This window comes from Myotis myotis, unplaced genomic scaffold, assembly GCF_014108235.1.
Source record: "Myotis myotis isolate mMyoMyo1 unplaced genomic scaffold, mMyoMyo1.p scaffold_m19_p_8, whole genome shotgun sequence".
Taxonomy (NCBI): domain Eukaryota; kingdom Metazoa; phylum Chordata; class Mammalia; order Chiroptera; family Vespertilionidae; genus Myotis; species Myotis myotis.
The window spans coordinates 48,516,313-48,534,428 of record NW_023416390.1 but is presented as its reverse complement, the minus strand read 5'-3'; the positions used below and the strand labels follow the sequence as shown (position 1 = coordinate 48,534,428).

Genomic DNA, 18,116 nt, shown 5'->3' with positions numbered 1-18,116 from the left:
CAAGATGCAGATTTATCATACAGTGCCAAAAATCCAACTGGATGTTGGCCACATAAAAGATAACTATAATATAGATTATCTCCATATTAGAACAGTATATTAATGGGGACAAACATTTCTGCCTTTGGAGGTGGAGACCAGAGACTTCAGAAAGATCGTGATAAGTTGAGTTGGATAAAGAGGAAAAAAGTCTTAAAGAGGAAAGAAAAGTATGAGCAAAGGTCCTGAGGCATAAACATGAATGGTTTATTCAGGAGATGGAAGGCAGCCCTGACACCTGGGTGATAATATTTGTAGGCAGTACATGGAGACAACTAGGTATTCGTTATTTCCAAACTTAGACTTAAGGTTAAAACGAAAAGATATAATCAGCCGTAGCCAGTTTGGCTCAGTGGATAGAGCACCGGCCTGCGGACTCAAGGGTCCCAGGTTCAATTCCAGTCAAGGGCATGTACTTTGGTTGGGGGCACATCCCCAGTGGGGAGTGTGTAGGAGGCAGCTGATCATGTTTCTCTCTCATCCATGTTTCTAACTCTCTATCCCTCTTCCTTCCTCTCTGTAAAAAATCAATAAAATATAGATATAGATATAGATATAGATATAGATATAGATATAGATATAGATATAGATATAGATATAGATATAGATATATAGATATAATCAACATATGTTGGATCAAGAATGAGATTTGTCAAGTCACCTTAAAGCAGTGGTTCTAGGCTTGGTTGGGGCAACATTTGATTAGCTTTTCCCAGTTAAGGAAAGGATGGGAGCACAGAGGTGTTACAGGTTCCCCATCATAGAGGACCTCTGAGAGACAGTGTGGCTGAGTGTATTAGAGTACTGGGGGAAAGGAGTGCTGTCTTATAGAATGGTAAGACTTGTTCTTTGATGAAAGTGCCTTAGGCCCATCTCAAGATCACCACTTCTTCTGTTTCTGTTTTGCAATGAGTCGCTTGATTATACTCTGGCTTTCTGTATAGATTTGCCTATAGGAATAGAAACTCTCATTCATGCCAAAGAAAATATTCTGGACTGAGTTGCTGTGCTCTTTCTTATGACTAAGTTAATCAGTTGTTATCCTGGCTTAAGTGTCTGTCCATGGAGCTCAGCAAAGCCCAGCCCACCCTTTGAGAAAGATAAAAACTATATGTGCTGGATTAGAGCAGAGGCTGATGGGATGGAGCAAAGGGAATACATGAAAGGACTATTCCCAAGGTAGGACCTGAGATTTGATGACTGATTAGAGGTAGGGGTTTGAAGGAGGAGGAGGACTCAAGGGTAGGAAACTGAGTGGATAATAATGTCTTTGACGGACGTGGAAGGCAGAAGAAGAGTGGGTTTCTGGAAGAAAGGTAACAAATGTTTGGCTTTGGATTTTCAGTCCAAGGTGCCTGTGTTGGTGAAGAGCGCCTGCGTTTGGGTATCCAAGGTTATGAAAGCAGGTTAGACACAGCATGCAGTGAGTGGGTGAGTTCACCTAGAGGGAGCACGGGGAGTGAGGGGGCTGAGGGTGGATCCCTGGGCATCACTGACATCAGAGAAGAGCAAGGGTGTCTGTGCAAGAGGCAGGAGAGACAAAAGAGGGAAAGAGCAAAGTAGCTGGGATTCAAGCAAAAAGAATGGCCAGCTTGTCAAATATTACAGGATGAAAGTGTGGCTTAGACTGGAAGTGTAAGAGTTTAAAGAGACCTTCGAGGTCTGATTGATTCCTCAGAAGAGAGACTTGATCTCGCCCAAGATCACCCTGAGAGCATCAGACAATGATCACAATGCTTCCAATTGGCAGTCGGTGCTTATCCCATTGTTTCCTGCTGCTTGTTGTTTTCTAAGTACAGCAGGTCCTCAAATAACATCATTTCATTCAACGTTGTTTTGTTATAATGATGACATGCTCTTATTTATGAAACTTAGCTCTTATTTATATCAATTAGCCTATGGTAAATTGGTTTCATTATACATCATTTTGCTTAAAGTTGCAGAACCTATCAACAATGTTAAGTGAGGACTTCCTGTATAGCTTTGCAGTTAGTATGTAATAGTGGCTGGTATGAGACATCATGATGCTACTTTAAAGTGGGCATCTCAGCACAGCTGGTGTGACTCAGTGGTTGAGTATCGACCTATGAACCAGGGTGTCAGGGTTTGATTCACAGTCAGGGCACATGCCTGGGTTGCGGGCTCAGTCCCCAGTGTGGGGCTTGCAGGAGGCAGCCGATCAAAGACCTTCTCATCATTGATGTTTCTCTCTCTCTCTCTCTCTCTCTCTCTCTCTCTCTCTCTCTCTCTCTCCCCCTCTCCCTTCCTCTCTGAAATCAATAAAAATATATTTAATAAATAAATAAATAAAGTGGGCAGCTCAGGTGCTGTTGAGATCTTGTTCCCTGGCATATGTCATCATTTTGGCTCAAATAAACTCTTATTAAAAAATTTAAAAATAATGAAAAATTTAAAAGTTAAGCGTGCAGCTCAGTCTCATTGGGTACTCCTTGCTATTTAGAATATGAGCAGTAGGTACTGCAATATGAATATAGCTGGTATGTAGGAAACGCATTGCTCTGTCAATCAGCATTAACTCAACATGCCTTCAACCAGTCAAGCATTGCATTGTGTGTGTTGTAACTGAATTCAATTTTATGAGATGGTTATTCTCTTATGAAAAAGTATGGGTTGTCTGACTTTTTGGGGAGAAACCTCAATGATGACAAGTGTCAGTCTGATTATGTCTCTTTCTTTGTAAGAGGAAGGAGTAAGAACATCATCTTCCCAAATAGTAGCTATTAGATCAGAAACCTATGTACCCATATTTGTTTCCAACTGGAAGATGCTTTACATTTATGGATTTAACTTATATACATATGTATACATATGTGTGTACATACATATATACATACATACACATACCTAAACTTTTACATCTACATCTACACAGACAACTGAAAAGTCCAGGAGGAGAGTATGGTGTCGAACCGGCTGAAGGAGCTGGGGTGTGATGAGAGATGGGTGGGTGTGGCTGGGAAAAAAGATTAGAAAAAAATAGCCCAGGAGGCGAGACATGATTTTAAATGTTTGCATTGTGAGACTGGTATGCTTGGTCCCCATTTTCAGATGAGAAAACTCAAGAAATTTTATATTAGTCACTAGAGGCCCGGTGCACAAAATTCCTGGCCCACACCCTCTTGCAATCTGGGACACCTCAGGGGATGTCTGATTGCTGGTTGTCAGACATCCCTCTTGCAATCCGGGACTTCTGGCTCACCATCCTGCCTGCCTGTTGACCCTAACCACTCGCCTGCCTGCCTGATCACCCCTAACCGCCCCTGCCTCAGCCCCTGCCGCCATGGCTTCATCTGGAAGGACGTCCATAATGATGTCCAGAAGGTTGTTTGGCTGTCCAGTCTATTTAGCATATTATGTTTTTATTGTAGATAGGCAGGATTTAGGGAAAAGTGAAGGTCTGTATCCATATCTCTGTACAAGGTCTGCTACTCAATCTCATGTCCAGTTATGAGATACAGAATGGAACCCTGGCAGAAAACTGACACCAAATAGTACAACAGAAAGGGAAAGATTAATTTCTGTCTTAAACTCAAAAGTACATGTATTTTGAAAACGTACGTACCGTGAGTTCCTTGTTTCTTGATTCCCATGCAATCACAGCCTCATGCTGAACAAATAACTCTTTGTCTTCAGTCTGCTTTCAGATAAGAATAAACAAATTACATAGAGACTAGGAAAGCACTTGATGTTGAGGGGACACATAACATTCTTTTGACCTAAATGATAATAAATATTTGGCTGCTTTTGCTTCAACCACACACTTAAGAATTGGGACATCTGCAGATGCAGGCTCCAGAGTCATATTCACTACATTTATTTTTGGCAACATAGAAGAAATTTTGGTTTTATTTTTCTTTTCCCCTTACCTAAATGAAAAAAGGACCCCCTTATTTTTTTTCTTATTTCCACAACTTGAGTGTAAATAGATTTTAAGCTCACAACCGTAAGTTTAGTCTATATTCAGGGGACTTCCAAAAGCAATGAGGTAGTTTACAGGCAGAATGACCTAACAGAAGTATAATTTTGGACCTTGCTTTTGAGCAGATGTATTTTGAGCAGACTGTCGGGAGACTAGGGCTGGTGTTGGATAGACTGACGAGAAGGAACAGATACCGGTGATGCTAAATTCTTCCTGGCTGGGTGGTTGACAAGGAGGGAATAGGATGGATCCCAATAAAGAATTAAAGAAGGAATCAATACACGGACAAAGCATAAAAAGACCCCGTATCCAAATTAAAGTAGTTAATTTGAAGTAGTTAAATTGAAGAAGCTGAGCACAATAGATTAGAACTAAGTATAAAATGCATATGATATCTGAAACACTTCCAAAGGCAATTTAGCCTTTAGATGTGTGAATGTAATGATAGGAAAAGAATAAAATTAATTATGATACTTAGAAAGGGATCCTTTAGGTCTATGGCATAAAGAACAAGTCATTCATGGTTTCTAGATGTGAGAGAAGGAAAAGACATGGCCACTTAATATGTTTTTAGTGGGCATACTTTTTATTCACACTATCTTTTATAATACAATTTTAAATGCAGGGACTAATGTAACAAAGACCTACTCAGCTCTATCTTATCCTGTTTTAAATTGACTAAAATATTACCAAACCAGTTGAAACTTCCTGAATACCCCTTCTCGGTCTCCTCTATCTTCCAGAGGTAATCTCTATCCTGAATTTGGGGGTTATATTTCATTTTTTATTTTTATGCTACATGTATCTATATGCATATGTGACATAGCAGGTTTGACTTAGCTCCAACCTCAGCAACTTTGCTTTGATGTCTGTTGCTTCTCAACCAGAGAAACACCTGAGCCTTCAGCAAATGAGGAAAACTGTTTGGAATCACAGAGATAATTATTGATGGAGGTAGAAATAGTTTAGGAAACGTTTACTTTGAGACTGATATTCAAGTCTGTATATTCCGTGCATGGATGAGTAACACGTTTTCCCCTAGTTAGGGTATTTCACTGGACTCCTAATCTAATGGACATTTAAAAGCTATCCTGGGAATTTAGATTATATGTCAGAGTTTCTAAAAGAATTTTTCATTTCTTATGCATGGTTTGTACGGAATAGTTGGTAAAATTATTTTATGTACTATTTTGCTTAAAATTAAAGTTAAATAAATGAAGGGAGCGCTCATACCTTCGGTAAAAATTCAGATGTCAATTTAGGAGTTATTTCTTACACACACAAAAACTGTTTGCAACCCAAGTCAGAGGTCTGTGCCTGTAATCAAAGATGAGAGTTTTAAAATATGAGATAAAGAGGTAAGGAACACAGACATCATCAGAGAATTGCAATGATTTTCATGTGGCAACATTTAGACAAGGTGACTTCAGGGAATAACTAGCATTTGACATAAATCCCGAGGGAGGATTAGTGTTTTAGGAGGTACAGAGGATGAGTGGTTAAGACCGAGAAGGGCCCTGGGTAAGTACTGTTGACTTTAGTTGACAAGCGCAATATTGTTTCAACTTCCCTGGTATTGAAAGAAAGAACTAGTGCACTCCTTCCTCTTTCCATGCAAGCAGCTTGTTTCCATGCAACAGGACAGAGACTATTAGTAGGTGGTGCCCATAAATGTTTCCTCTATTAGAAACACCATTTTAGCTGCGCGCATTGTCTTTAATTTTCAGGTGTATCAAATGAGGAAGAGGCAACATAGCCTCATGGTGAAGAGCCAGGATACTGGAACCAAACTGCCTAGTTTCCAGTCCTGCTCTTGCTCGCTCTTGCTACCTAGGTGACATTTATCAAATTGGTAAACTGCTCTGTATTTGCTCTCTCATCTGAACAACAACAACAAAAAGAGCGATAATGACAATAGTACCGACCTTGTTGTGTGGAACAGTTTCACTAAATGATTTCCTATTTGTAGGGCTTAGAATAGCACAGAAGACACTCCAGAAATGTCAGTAAAATGGCCCCTGTGCTCGCCCTGCTCTCTCTAGAATGTTTTCTGAGTTGAGTTCAGGGGTCACTCTGGATGTTTTCCCCTTGCTGCCACTTTCTTTAGAGATCGGGGGTCCCTGTACAATTTGGGTGACATCTGGCAGCAAGACACAAGACCTCAGCTCTCTGATGTCCTGCTTTTTTTATGGCACATTTTATTGGTCTTGATTTAAACAAAGAGCTGTATCAGCCCTGTTGTATAAGGACAATAAACCAAATTCTGTGAGTGGGAGTTTTTACTACCTTTCGTTTAATTTCCCAGGTTGGATGGATAGAAAGGTTTCCATGTCCAAACAAATACAGTGGAACACACTGACTTCTCTAGGCCAAAAAGTGCACCTTACTTCCGTGGAATCTGAGAGTAGGCATTAGATTCAGTGCTATGCTACGCTGTGTCCTGGTTTTGCCACCTAGCAACAGTGTGGCCGTAGGCGCATTAACCCCTTGGCCTCTGTTTCCAATGGAGCGGCGATTTTCAGCTGGTGTGCTGTAGGTCACATGCTGTTGTGCCACAGGAATTTTAAAATCATATAGTACCTGACTGCTTAGTTAGGGGCACTGACCTTTTCCCTTAGATTGTCAAATTAAAAAATGACCACAGCCAACATAACAATAGCTGTGCAGTGTGAATAAATCAAAATTATATCTATTTTTTCAGTCAGATTGGCAAGAAATACATTTTTGTGTGTGCCACAGACTTTTAGTAATTAGTTTATGCGTGCCATGAGATGAAAAAGGTTGGAGATCGCTGCAGTGGAGGATCCTCCCTTGCAGAGTCTGTTCCTCGTCTGGAGTCTTTCTGGGATTGCATGGTGCTCTCTCACTCATGTGGGATCTAATGAACAAAATACACCGATAAACCTCCACCAGCAGCTCAGGATCCAGCTGCTCCTTCTGCTAACCAGGCTGACAAGGATCTTCTGCTTCCCAGGCTCCAGAATGTTGTCGTTCCCATTCCTGTCTTCTGTGTCCTTATGAGTTTACTAGAGGCCCGGTGCACGAAATTTGTGCATGGTTACGATCCCTAGGCCTGGCATGCGATCAAGACCATCTTTCCCAGCTGCTGGCAGCCGGCCCCTCCCCCCGCTGCCACCCACCCCCAGTCCCCTGTTCACCATTGGGCGATCAGAGCCTGCCAGCTGCAGGGAGGGACCGAGGTTGGCTGTTCCCGCCCACTCACTGGCCCCATCCCCCCCCGCCAGTTGCCCTCTGTGTGTGGGGTGACTGGCAGGGTGGGGGCCTTGACATGGCGCTGCCCACATCTGCTGCCACCCACCTCTGGCTCCCCATTCCCCATGGGGGTTATTGGGGCCAGTGGGCTGAGGGGAGCTCCTGCGTTGAGTGTCTGTCCCCCTGGTGGTCAGGGTGCATCATAGCGACCAGTCGTTCTGCCATTTGGTCAATTTGTATATTACCCTTTTATTATATAGGATGCTTTCTTAACAAAATCCCTCTTCTGCCTGCTTAGTGCTGCACTCATAGGGGCACAGAGGTAAATGCATGCATTCAATTTGCATCTTTACCAAGGAGTCATCTTTACATTTTTAAAGGAACATTCTTTTTTTAAAAAGCTTTATTATTGAAAGTATTACATATGTCCCCTTTTTACCCCTTTCAACCCCTTCTAGCCCGTCCCTGCCCCCCCACCCCAGGCCTTCACCACCCTATGGTCTATGATCACTTACCCTTTGAGACAGCATGAAGGGACCTGGAGAGTATTATGCTAAGCGAAATAAGCCAGTCAGAGAAAGACACATGTCACATGATCTCACTCCTGTGTGGAATCTAATAAACTGATGAACAAAATAGATCCAGAACATAGAAGCATAGAACAAACTGTCGAATCTGAGAGAGAAGGTGGAGGTGGGTGGGTGGGTGGATGGAAAGAGAGCAACCAAAGAATTTGTATGCATATATGCATAATCCATGGATAAAGGAACATTCTTTAACTATATTTCTTGTTATCATAACAACAGTGTCTTTCAAAATGTCCCTGTAAAATAGTAAATTTAATGGTTCCTTTCTTCATTCCCTGTTTTCATTAATATTTGAGGATTCATTTCTTCATTGTTATTGTTACATATTTTATATTAAATTATCCCTTAAGAACAATAGCATTTAATTTGACAATGAAATATAGGGCAATTATTTATGTTGCTAACCGTAGTCCATAGTCCTTTTATCCTAAAATTATACTTTTGGAATTCTTAATTTTTATTTGTATCTTAGTGCCTTGGAATTGGCCTAAGTAATTTTTTAAGGAAAGGTTAATGGGTAATGAATTTTCAGAGCCTTTAAATATGGAAGACTATATTTCATTTTCCTTTACAAGTGAAAGACAGTTTGGTCGGCAATAGCTTTCTTTGAGTGAGAATTCTCTTTTTTTCTGTAATTTAGTAATACACAGGAGAAATTTAAGAGCAACTGGACATTTGTTCTGTTCATGATGACTTATTTTAATTTGATTTGTGTGTTGACTTGTTTTGTTTTCATGCCTGAATACTAAAGGATTTTTATTTAATTTTAATTATAGGACTCAAAATTTTTGTCAGAATGTGGCTTTGAATTGTATATTGTTTGGAATACAATTTAGTCTTTTTTTCAGTTTAGTCTTTAAAAATTGTGTCTCTGATTATTACTTCTGTTTTAGTTCTTCACTTGTGATTTCTCAGAAACAACTGTAATTAGACAGGTTTTTCTGATCCTTCATCTATTGGTGTTCTTTCACCTATTGGTTCTTTTCTCTGTCCTGATGTGGGTGTTTATCTTCTACATCAATGATTTAATTTTAAATAGTATGTATCTACTTCCCCCCACCCAAGTGGGTATAAATTCTGTCACTTCATTTTCAGTTTCTTTATTTCACCTGTAATCTCGTTTTATCTTACCCAATAGTCCTTATTGATTTATGGTTTTCCAATTTCATTTTTCAGGGACATATCTTCTTGTATCCTATTAACAATGCCAAATACTTTTTTAAATTTACCTTTGATTCGTCTAAGAAGTCACTTTTAGGAGACAGTTCTTCCTTTGAATCTTTAGTGTGCTCTTTTCTTTCCATACTTACTTATACAATACTTCTTAGTAGACCTATGCTGATATTGACCTGTTATTTTCATTATTCCTGCATCTGGAAATATCCACCTAGACCTGCTCACAGAAAGAGTGCTGGGTTGCTCTTGGCCTCACTCTCTGTCCTCTCTTCACCGGTCATAGTCCCTTTTTTAGATCTGTAGCAGGTTATAGATTCTGCTACATTCTCGATGGACTAGAAGAGTTTTATCTAAAGCAACTATCTCCAATGCCTTGTTCTCTGTTACTCTGTGTATGGGTTATATAAGAATCTAATACCCAGAATGCAATGCCACCATATCATCTTGTCCATAAATCTGCTTTTCTGCAGAATACTAAGTGCTTCACTTTCTTCACACTCATTGTTTGAAAGTAGCAGTCACTACTTGATGGGATGCGGGAGTCTCCTGCTTTCTGACAAAGCATCATTCAGGACAGAGAGCTGACTAGGTTTCTGAATGATACATATTTTTGTATTTCTGTACAAGATGCAGAAAGTGGCGAAAGGAAAGATTTTCCTCCTCCCTTCAAGATTCATAGTTTGTTTTTTGTTGCCTTTTATTACATTTTAAAAATCTAATTTATTCTTTTTTCTGCTGTAAATTCTTTTCTCTGATTTTTGGAATCGGTTGAAGGTTATTCCCTCCTTTTTGTGGTTAGATACTTTTGTGGGAGGTTGGGAGAGGCTTTCAGGGGCTGGGTAGCTAGACACCATTTAAAACTTTAACTTGTATGAAACTACACAATTTTTAAAAAGTACTTTCTGCATGTGGCAAAATGCTAGAAATTTTTGCTTTCTGCAGACATTTTATGCAAATAAACTCTTCCTTGTAAATATTCATCACAAGTTGTTATTCAAATGGTGAAGGCATCTGTGTTTCTGTAATAGAAACTATGTCTTACGAAAAATGGGTCATTTTTTGCAATGAAATAAAAATGTAGATACATAAGTTATTGTAGGAATTCCAATGATTTCCATAAAATTTTAATTTTACATAAAAACTGCCTTGTCACTGCCTATTAATAAGTCTTAGAGCTGAAGCAGCTGTTATAAATTACTTTATCAAGGAGTTGCAAATTCAGTTGCCTTCAAGGGCCAGAAAAGTGACCTACAAATTCATGAAATAGGTTGGATTAATATAACAGGGATGGAGAGTGACTAGAGGGAAGTGGGGATTACTTCTGCTCTCAAATCCTTGGGCCACCAGTATAACATCAAAAGCAGTATAATATAAACCTTCTCTCCCATTATAGAGATAGAACTGAAGCCAAGGGATACTAATAGATGTGTGCAAAGTTTGGAGACTCTGTGTGTCTTACCCAGAACCAGCTACATAATTTGCAGGGCCCAATGCAAAATAAAATGGGACCCCTTGTTCAACAGTGACTAAGACTTTCAAGATAGTAACAACAAAGTATTAAACCAAGCTTGGGACCCTATGTGGCTTGTACACGTTACATGCCCTTGAAGCCATCCCTGGCCTTGGCTTCTGATCTAGAATTTGTACACTCAAACAGAAAGAAACACACACTCCCCCCACAACCACCAAAAGTCTAACACTGGAGAGAGATGGGGTTAAAATTAAGTCCTTTTCTGCCTGACTTATTTCACTTAGCATAATACCCTCTAGGTCCATTCATGTTGCTGCAAATGGCAAGAATTCAGTGCTGTTGCCCAATATTCCGTTGTATATATGTCAATGTACATTTTATAAAATATCACATCATCTTTATCCATTCACCTATCAATTGTACACCTGGAACTAATATAACCAATATAAGATTGTGTACTAACTCTACTTAAATTTAAAAAAAAAAAAAAAACACCTCAAATAAAGCCAAAACTAAGTCTTTGATTTTGATTCTGCTGTAAATGAGGTTTTAGAATCATTGCTTCTCTACATTGTTTGGAAGTTTTTGTTGGATAATTACTGCTTCCATCCATTTTTACTGTTTCTTACTGCATTCGTGTTTTATGAATTATTTGAAGATTTTCAACCCCGAAGCTCTAAGCTCTTCTCTAAATGTAAGTTCTGACTTTAATTTCAGAATGTTTGGAGAGTCACTTACCCAGGAACAAAACTCTGAGGGACACTTGTGTCTACTGTTGGGTCTTACCCTGTCTCTTACTTTAAAGCAGCTGTCATTTCTTCCAGGAAATTTTGTCTATAACATGAATTATCTTCTAAAATAACCTTTTCCTTTTCACCTTATTAGGCATTTTTACACAGCTTGCAAACACAAAAAGCAATTTGCCTCCTGACAAATTGAAGTTGACTAGTCACTTTCTCCTTTGAGTTAATTTACAAGTTATAGCTCGAAGTACCTTTAACACCATTAATAACATAGCCTAAGGAATGCTATTTAATGAAATCTAGCCAGCTATTCACACTCGGAAAACATACGAAATAAAATTGGGAATTGAGTAGTAGCGTAAGAGTGTAGTCTCATATGAACTTCAGTTAAGGCAAGTAATAGCTGAATCAGAATTCAAAAATATCTTACGTAGCTTCATATTGCTGAAATATATCCCTTCATAGATGATTAACAAGAGGACATTCACATGGGAGAAAAAAGACATGTGCAAATGGGCAAATACATTAACTAAGTGAAAGGAAATTTAAGTTGTGAATATAATTACTAATATTTAAAACATTTGCAGTAAGCTATGCACATGAGTGTATGTGTTCAGCTAGCATTGAAATTGCTCATTAAGTTTAATCTCAGTTTGGGGCAGGGGTGGAGATGGGGGGGTAGCAAATTTAATGGACTTTTTCACTCATGTATATCAGAATATGCTGTGAAATATAAAAACTGAATGTCATAGAATTTTTTTAACCTTCTACAGGTGGAGATTTTCATTTTACCTTTACGTATTTACCTATGGAGTCCGGTTCCTGAAAAAGGTACGATCTGCCAAGTTACTTTATATAATTCTTATGTGACTGTAAGCCTAGATCTCATTTTTTTCTGTATGACAGTTACAATATTTTAAACAGTCATAACAGGGTTCCTAAGAATTGCTTGTACATTTTCCTTTGACTTACAAAAATATTTGCAGTTTATTCTTTATAGTAAGTAATTTTTAGGCAGATTCCTAACATACTTTTGTAAATAATTTGTTTTTCTGGTGAAAAGGTATTGCTAAGTCCTCTAACACTCTAGTTGGTTATTTATTACTTGTGGGCTTAAGAGCCTTATAAAATTCATCTGTGGCTTTAAAGAAGTTAGTTTCTGCATCACACATCACACAACTTGGAAAAAAAAATCAGTTGTAATGTATGTTATCATTGTAGTCTTCACCAAAAGAAATTATATTTTAGTATCTTTATAGTTATTAACAGGGTAACATCGACTGCTGGTGGAAAATTCAGTTCCTTTCATAGATTGTGTTTCCCCTGAAGCTTCGCAATTCCTGCATCTTTGAAAGCAAGTTCCTGAGGCTGCCATAGTCTTCTTGGTTATTTCGATACTTAATGTCACTATGAACAATTAGGCTGCTTATTAAAGTCAAGACTTGTGAAGACTTATCTTCTCATAGTTATGCACATATAAACAATAGTGATTATTTTTTGCAGAAAATGGGGAATTATTTAAAAAATATTTTATATTATTAACTTTTAAATTTATATCAATGTTATCTTTATTTAATTCAAATATTTTTTCCAAAATAGGGCATTGTGCCAAGTGGTATGCCTTACTAGTAAATTTTCATGTAAATATTGATGTGGAAATTGCAAATACATTTTTATTTTAAAAGTCTAAGTTGTAAGATATTGTCTGCCCATGGCAAATTCTATTCTAAAGAGTGGCTGTTTTTCAATATCATGTTTTCCTAAAGGAAATATTCTTTTTACTTGTTGTCTTTTCCTTTAGCAACTACACTTATTTTTTCACTTAATAAGATCACATGCCCCAGAGGCCATTTGAATAGATTTAAAAGGATGAGCTTCATTTTGCAGGCTGTCTGAGGATGAAGAAATTCTCAACTTGGATAAATAAATATGGTGGAAACTGCTTATTTTGGAACCCTACTGTTCTGGTTCCCAAACTTATTTATTTAGTGAAAAAATGGAAAGAATGGCTGAAGAGCTTTTATGCTTCCAAGTTTATTACCTTTGGAGAGGAAGTAGCTTTGCATGAAATTTTAGCTGACACGGCAGAGCTGGGCTTCATGAGAACGCCGCCTTGCTAGCTGAGGTCAAGGTTTGGAATTCATGTTGGGTTCTGTTGGTGAAGGGCTTTGATGGAGACCAAGGGAAAATACTGAGAGCCAAGAGCCCTTCTTCTGCCCTTTCCCCCAGATCTGCAGGACATGGTCTATTCTAGCCCTCATATAGCCAGCCTACCATTTGTCATCAGGACAGGAAACACTTTGACACTTCACTCTGTTCCTAAATGAACTAAATGGGACAAGAATACTTTTAATCGCCAAGTCCTCAGTGGCTCTGTAGAAGGCTGGAAGAGGAGGGCCTGTCAATAGAACATTGTTTTGAAAATTGTTTTTCCTTAACTATACAGTTCCCTTTCAAATGGCCCCTAAAATGCTTAAAAATGAGAAAAGGAACTAGATGTTGTTCTTCATGTTGAATGACTTGTATTTTGGGTTTCTCCCTTTAATACTATTTAAGATGCAGTCAGTTGTGGATGAACTGTATTGTTTACTTTAGTCATGGAGAAGTGCACGTAGAATCCACGTGACTGAACTGGCAGTGGAGGACTTCATAAGCCATCTTGTCCAACCCTCTTATTTCACAGCTGGTGAAGCAGAAACCTGAGAGGATGGGTGGCCTCCCAAAGGTCACACAGTTCATTTATTAAAATGAAACTGAAATGAAACATACTGCTCTCTCTTATTCCAGTATTTTTTCCCCTTCACCAGTCTGCCCTAACCTCAGCATGATTTCCAAATGATTTTCTTCTTTGGTTAAGTTAGCAAAATTGACCTAATGTAGTCCGTTGTTTCTATTATAGAACTTTAAATACTTTAATGGATATTGAAAATATATTTCTATTCACTTTCTTGGAGTGGACAATATATTTGTCCATCTAACCTAAGAGGGGAAAAATTATTGTGCAGGCAGCAGCAGAAAGAATCTAAAGAAGGTAATGAAAATTTTCACAATACCCTAAATGTTTAATAATAAAATACCATGGTAGTGGACCAATTATTAAGAGGTGAGAGACCACAGCTGCTTCTTACTTCTGGCATCAAAAATATGGATTATTACATGGGCTGTCAGAAACCTGACTGGGCAGCTTGCACTGCCTTTAGGCAATTTTCTTCTGCCTTTAGGTCAAATGAGCCTGATACATATCATTTTCTAGTGTGGATTAAATAACTTTAAGAACCCTTTTTACCCTGAAATTCTATGATTCAGTTAAAAATATATTTCTCAAATGCAAAGCACCATGATCCCACAGTAATGGACAGAGAATCCTAAAAAGTAAAAGCAAACAAATAAATTAATAAATAAAAATTGGAAAACCATAGGACTGTAAATATAAAAGTTATACATATGGCCGAAACCGGTTTAGCTCAGTGGATAGAGCATCAGCCTGCGGACTGAAAGGTCCCAGGTTTGATTCCGGTCAAGGGCATGTACCTGGGTTGCGGGCATATCCCCAGTAGGAGATGTGCAGGAGGCAGCTGATCGATGTTTCTCTCTCATCGATGTTTCTAACTCTCTATCTCTCTCCCTTCCTCTCTGTAAAAAATCAATAAAATATATTTTAAAAAAAAGAATTTAAAAAAAATAAAAAATAAATAAAAGTTATACATATGATCTAAACACCTTATTTTATAGATGGGGTATGAGGTATCAATCTCTAGTGTAAGAATAGCTTTAGTTTTCTCTTTCATGTTGAAATATATTCAGGATAAACACTAAAGTTTTATCAAATGATGTTAACTTTTCCAACTTGAATTGGCTTAATCCTATAGGAAGAATATACACATTTCTCTGGGTTTTTAGTAGAATTTCAACATGTAAATATAATTGACTTAAGTGCCCTTAGTTTTAAAATATTTTTTTTTTGCTTTTAGGAATAAGGCAGTTAAGAATTTTTTAATACATATAAAGTAGGGTTATGTAAGTAAACATTTGTACTGTCTTAGTCTTGGGCCTCTGAGAAGGAGACATGAAGAAGAGATTAAATGTGTAAGAATTTGATTAGGGGGAATGTGGTGAGACAAAATGTGGAGTGGGGGAGGTTAATCAGAAGAGCTTTCTGACTACAATATGAGACTGACCCTGAGTGCAAAAGACAGGGAAGGAAAGGAAGAAGGTTGAGTGAAGCTGTAGGTCTGCTGTGCCTTTCTGAGGAAAGTTCAATAAGGCCATTGGGGAGCCCTGGAACCACAGCTGACCATCAAAAGAGACTTGTGCCTTCCAAAAATGGGCTTGCCTTTAGTATTCCTGTCCGGCATGGTCTTCATGCAAATGTAGCTGTGGATTTTATAGCATAGCAGCTGGGCCGTCCAAGATCTAAGAGCACATCCATGGTTGCCATGTATGCTTTATTTAAAAAAAAATATTCCAGCTATTCTGAGCAAAGCCGAAGGATATGTCATGAAATAAGACCCTATATAATAGAAATTCTGTTTTCATATATAGGATGCCTAGACGCATAGAGAACTGTTCATCTATCGTACTTTTATTGTTTCATTTGACTTATGGGTGGACTTCATCTTCATAGTTCTTCTAGTTGATGTGTAACTGTGCCTTTGGAGCAATACACAGGCTGACTTCCCACATGAGTTGGGTAACCATACAAGCTGTCTTAGGGTTAATTGCCCCACATTTTCAGATACCTTCTAGAGGATGTATGTTTATTTATATGAAGTCAACAAAATGTTTTTGTAGTTTCATGCTGACACATAAAGGAATGAGCTTCATTTATAGTGATGTGATATTGCTCAGGTGTGCACATGTTATATGTTGTCTTTGCTTTCTTAGTTTCTTAGCTTAGAGCTCCCTGTGTTGATAGCACTAACTTTGGTCAAGAAAGTAGATTCTAGAAGGCATTGATCTTACAGACATGTTAGTGAACTGTTAAGTGAAGTTATTGCAACATTAGTAGGAAATATTTAAATAATTGAAGATCAGCTTTGCTCAATAGTCTGTTCCCGTAATTGCTGGACACAAGTGATTATTTGCCTATTGATATGATTGGCAGAGACAAGTACTTTTATAAAGAAAGAACCATGATTGCTTCAAGTGGTCTGAAATCCTACCACACAGTGTGTTCATACAAATGAACACATTTTCCTAGGTCCTAAAAGAAACCACAGATCAAGCTTTTAAAAATAGAGAAAGCCACCTCTCATTTACTATTACCTTCCTTCTCATTGGTAAATGGAAGTTTGTGCTGGATGGAGTTCGTTAAATAGTTTTCTTTGAGTGTGTGTGTGTGTGTGTGTGTGTGTGTGTGTGTATATATGTATATATATATATACATATATATATACACACACACATATATTTTCTTAAATATTGTGTCACAGGAAAGCATTGCAGAAATATGTACAACTGGGATTTAGGTAAATGTTTTTTCTTATAATCTACATGTTAGGCTAATGCATTTCCAACTTTTTTGACTACATGGTGCATTTTATATCACAATCCATTTTGTATACATGCATGTATGTAATTAAAATATAGAATTTACTCAAAATGTACCTAACCTCTGTATCAGTCAGTGTTCCATCAGGAGACAGAAACCACAGGAGTTCTTTTAGGAGTGACTATAATATACAGAATCATTAACCATAGGGGAACCACCATGACTGTGTCAGTCTAAGTAATTGATCTGCTGAAGGTTCACTAACAGTCTGTGATAAGGAGCTTGACCTGAATGTAAATCAGCTCACTGCTTCTTTTTTTAAGAAAGTCTACCTATGAAGAAAAGTCAGCTGAACGACACAGTGTGCTTAGTGGAGGTTAATTCACATTCTGGTGAAGCAGTAGCTAACGTTTCAAGGACTAGCATTGTGTGTACGTGACACTTTGATTAGTACTACACTGAAATATTACTGCAGTATGTAATGTCAGAAAGAAGCTCCCACTCTGAGGACTAGGGCGTGTAGGGAGAAGGTTGGGTTGTCAGAACCTAGAAGCTTGAAGGAGCCAGACAAGACCTCTGAGGAGAGAACGCTGACCAGGTGGAGTCTGTGAGGGACCACAGTGAGACAGTGAGGCTGGTTCTGGAAATGAGGAAAACCACACACTGCAGTAGAATGAACTGCCACTGTGGGATGAGGATGCATTGCTGAGGGAGGGGGAGTGAACAAGAACAGGGAGCAGGACAGAAAGGATCCATGGAGGGCCCTTAAGACGGCCTCAGAAGACCAAGCTGTTAATCTGTTTTATGCCCTTAAGCAAGTCATTTAATCTCTCTGGGATTTCATTGCTGCATCTCCAAAATCAGCAATGCTGGACTAACATAACATTTTCTAAATTCATACTCCATAATTCAGTAAGAATAGCTAATCATTATGGTAAACTGACACAACCTATTCAGAAAGCAACATGGTTTTTTAGAATAATAACCATAAGTATGTTCATATACTGTGACTCAGCAGTTCAACTCCTATGAATTTATTCTAAGAAAAGAATTGTACCGAACTGAGAAAAATACATTTGTAAAGTTATTTATTACAACTTAAATATGTCTATCTATCTATATATAAAAGCATAATATGCAAATTGACCAGACAGCGGAATGACCAGTTGCTATGATGTGCACTGATTGCATAGGAGCTGCCCAGCTGCAGGCGGGCAGTAAGGATCGAGGGATCCCAGACTGCAAGAGCCCCGGACTGCAAGAGAGATGTCCGCCAAGGGGTCCCAGACTGCAAGAGGGCACAGACCAGGCTGAGTGCACAAATTTCATGCAGTGGGCCCCTAGTGTATATATATGGGCATATCCTATCTAATAAAGATGGAATATGCAAATTGACTATCACACATCACAAAGATGGCAGTGCCCATAGTCACAAGATGGCGGCGCCTAGTCCCCT

The 18,116-nt window shown here is 38.4% G+C and overlaps 1 protein-coding gene across 3 annotated transcripts in view; it reads left to right on the top strand.

The window, feature by feature from the left end:
* Nucleotides 1-18,116, top strand: part of CERS6 (ceramide synthase 6) — a 262,156-nt gene that overhangs the window by 125,886 nt on the left and 118,154 nt on the right. For all 3 annotated transcript variants that reach the window (XM_036319309.1, XM_036319307.1, XM_036319308.1), the window contains exon 4: nt 11,943-12,000. In XM_036319309.1, the coding sequence (XP_036175202.1) occupies nt 11,943-12,000 (58 nt within the window). The remainder of the gene's footprint in view (nt 1-11,942; nt 12,001-18,116) is intronic.